This window comes from Nanorana parkeri, unplaced genomic scaffold (assembly GCF_000935625.1).
Source record: "Nanorana parkeri isolate BGI_ZX_2015 unplaced genomic scaffold, ASM93562v1 scaffold748, whole genome shotgun sequence".
Classification (NCBI taxonomy): domain Eukaryota; kingdom Metazoa; phylum Chordata; class Amphibia; order Anura; family Dicroglossidae; genus Nanorana; species Nanorana parkeri.
This window is the reverse complement of record NW_017307016.1, coordinates 129563-132868: the sequence shown is the minus strand read 5'-3', so window position 1 is coordinate 132868 and position 3306 is coordinate 129563. Positions and strand designations below refer to the sequence as shown.

At 48.7% G+C, this 3306-nt stretch overlaps 1 protein-coding gene across 1 annotated transcript in view; it reads right to left on the bottom strand.

Annotated features, from left to right (window-relative positions):
- LOC108793418 (protein ABHD14A-like) overlaps positions 1-3306 on the bottom strand; it is a 12025-nt gene that overhangs the window by 1604 nt on the left and 7115 nt on the right. The window contains exon 6 of the mRNA XM_018564367.1: positions 581-642. Within this exon, the coding sequence (XP_018419869.1) occupies positions 581-642 (62 nt within the window). The remainder of the gene's footprint in view (positions 1-580; positions 643-3306) is intronic.

Genomic DNA, 3306 nt, shown 5'->3' with positions numbered 1-3306 from the left:
CTTGTCTCAATTATCTCAACGAGCTAACATCATCAATGTACAGAGGGGACCTGGAGGCGATCACACAGATCGTGAGCCCAGAATGAAGGGCATGCAAATACTGACATTGACAAAGTCAAGCTGTGGCCCGCCCCCTCCTAACTGCTCCCCTTACTATTGGTCAGTGCAGCTGTCCATCGCTCTCCGATAGCGCATGTGCAGTGTAGCAAACTCTGATTGGAGCCCCTCCCACTTCCTGTCTGAGTACTGCTGTGCTGTACAGGGATTACATGAGGCTGATACCAAGACACACTATATTACCAGAAGCATTGGGACGCCTTTACACGCACATGAACTCTAATGGCATCCCAGTCTTAGTCCGTAGGGTTCAGTATTGGGTTGGCTCCGCCCTCTAATGCTTTTGGCAATATAGTGTAGATTCAGGTGCTTATATTAGCTCCACTTAGGGAACATATTGTTTAGTAAATACATAACAGTATTTGTGTTTTTTTAAATCTTCCTGGAGTTCGGCTTTTCTAGATCTCCGCAGCCCGGCCATTAGTAACGATCGGTTTATATTGCCCTTTAATATTTCTCTCACCCGCGCGGTTATCTGGCCCCGAAGAAGATGAATCAAAGTCCACAGAACATTCTGTGCAGGTTCTGTTAATCGTTATATTGTTACTGCACAGAAGCGACCTCGTGACATCGGCGTCCTGCGCGTCGTCTCGTTACACTGTCACCACTTCACCTGAGATCATCCCGAGAGTCGCTCTATGATTTACTAACAATGGAGAAAAGTCCAGATCAATAGAATCCCAACATCTCCGCCCCTCCCACAATGGTGAGATATCTTCCAGTAGTTTGTGTCTCTGCCCCTCCCACAATGGTGAGATTCCCTTCCAGTAGTTTGCGTCTCTGCCCCTCCCACAATGATGAGATATCTTCCAGTAGTTTGTGTCTCTGCCCCTCCCACAATGATGAGATATCTTCCAGTAGTTTGTGTCTCTGCCCCTCCCACAATGATGAGATATCTTCCAGTAGTTTGTGTCTCTGCCCCTCCCACAATGATGAGATATCTTCCAGTAGTTTGTGTCTCTGCCCCTCCCACAATGATGAGATATCTTCCAGTAGTTTGTGTCTCTGCCCCTCCCACAATGATGAGATATCTTCCAGTAGTTTGTGTCTCTGCCCCTCCCACAATGATGAGATATCTTCCAGTAGTTTGTGTCTCTGCCCCTCCCACAATGATGAGATATCTTCCAGTAGTTTGTGTCTCTGCCCCTCCCACAATGATGAGATATCTTCCAGTAGTTTGTGTCTCTGCCCCTCCCACAATGATGAGATATCTTCCAGTAGTTTGTGTCTCTGCCCCTCCCACAATGATGAGATATCTTCCAGTAGTTTGTGTCTCTGCCCCTCCCACAATGATGAGATATCTTCCAGTAGTTTGTGTCTCTGCCCCTCCCACAATGATGAGATATCTTCCAGTAGTTTGTGTCTCTGCCCCTCCCACAATGATGAGATATCTTCCAGTAGTTTGTGTCTCTGCCCCTCCCACAATGATGAGATATCTTCCAGTAGTTTGTGTCTCTGCCCCTCCCACAATGATGAGATATCTTCCAGTAGTTTGTGTCTCTGCCCCTCCCACAATGATGAGATATCTTCCAGTAGTTTGTGTCTCTGCCCCTCCCACAATGATGAGATATCTTCCAGTAGTTTGTGTCTCTGCCCCTCCCACAATGATGAGATATCTTCCAGTAGTTTGTGTCTCTGCCCCTCCCACAATGATGAGATATCTTCCAGTAGTTTGTGTCTCTGCCCCTCCCACAATGATGAGATATCTTCCAGTAGTTTGTGTCTCTGCCCCTCCCACAATGATGAGATATCTTCCAGTAGTTTGTGTCTCTGCCCCTCCCACAATGATGAGATATCTTCCAGTAGTTTGTGTCTCTGCCCCTCCCACAATGATGAGATATCTTCCAGTAGTTTGTGTCTCTGCCCCTCCCACAATGATGAGATATCTTCCAGTAGTTTGTGTCTCTGCCCCTCCCACAATGATGAGATATCTTCCAGTAGTTTGTGTCTCTGCCCCTCCCACAATGATGAGATATCTTCCAGTAGTTTGTGTCTCTGCCCCTCCCACAATGATGAGATATCTTCCAGTAGTTTGTGTCTCTGCCCCTCCCACAATGATGAGATATCTTCCAGTAGTTTGTGTCTCTGCCCCTCCCACAATGGTGAGATTTCCCCCAGTAGTTCGTGTCTCTGCTCCTCCCACAATGGTGAGACTTCCCCCCTAGTTGGTGTCTCTGCCCCTCCCACAATGGTGAGATTTCCCCCAGTAGTTCGTGTCTCTGCTCCTCCCACAATGGTGAAATTTCCCCCCAGTAGTTTGTGTCTCTGCCCCTCCCACAATGGTGAGATATCTTCCAGTAGTTTGTGTCTCTGCCCCTCCCACAATGGTGAAATTCCCCCCAGTAGTTTGTGTCTCTGCTCCTCCCACAATGGTGAGGTTTCCCCCAGTAGTTTGTGTCTCTGCTCCTCCCACAATGGTGAGACTTCCCCCCCTAGTTGGCGTCTCTGCCCCTCCCACAATGGTGAGATTCCCCCCAGTAGTTTGTGTCTCTGCCCCTCCCACAATGGTGAGATTTCCCCCAGTAGTTTGTGTATTGCTCCATACTGGGAGAGATCAGTGGGGGGCCAACTTGCAGGGAAGTAAAACTGAAGAGTATTGGGAGTTCATCGTTAATGGAACACGTTGGGGTGAGTAGTCTCTCCTGAATACAATTATCTTCTCATCTCAGGAAGTGTATAATAATCAGAGTGCTGGGTACACAGATGCAAGTATGGGAATGTATGAAATGTGTGTTAGTCTGACATCTTGTGGATAGAAGCGGTACTACAGAACAATAAAGTGAACCTGTCATTATTAATGACACATTGTAATCAATACATTTATTAGACAATTTCCTGGAATCACACGATGACACGCTCACATGTTATGCTCGCACCGTACACGCTCCGCGGTCACATTTATATTGGATAACAATGAAACATTTGCCACCGCCCATAGAGTGGAGGGGCCCCCCTACACGTCCCATAGAGTGGAGGGCTCCCCCTACACGTCCCATAGAGTGGAGGGGCCCCCCTACACGTCCCATAGAGTGGAGGGGCCCCCCTACACGTCCCATAGAGTGGAGGGCCCCCCCTACACGTCCCATAGAGTGGAGGGCCCCCCCTAACACGTCCCATAGAGTGGAGGGCCCCCCCTACACGTCCCATAGAGTGGAGGGGCCCCCATACATGTCCCATAGAGTGGAGGGG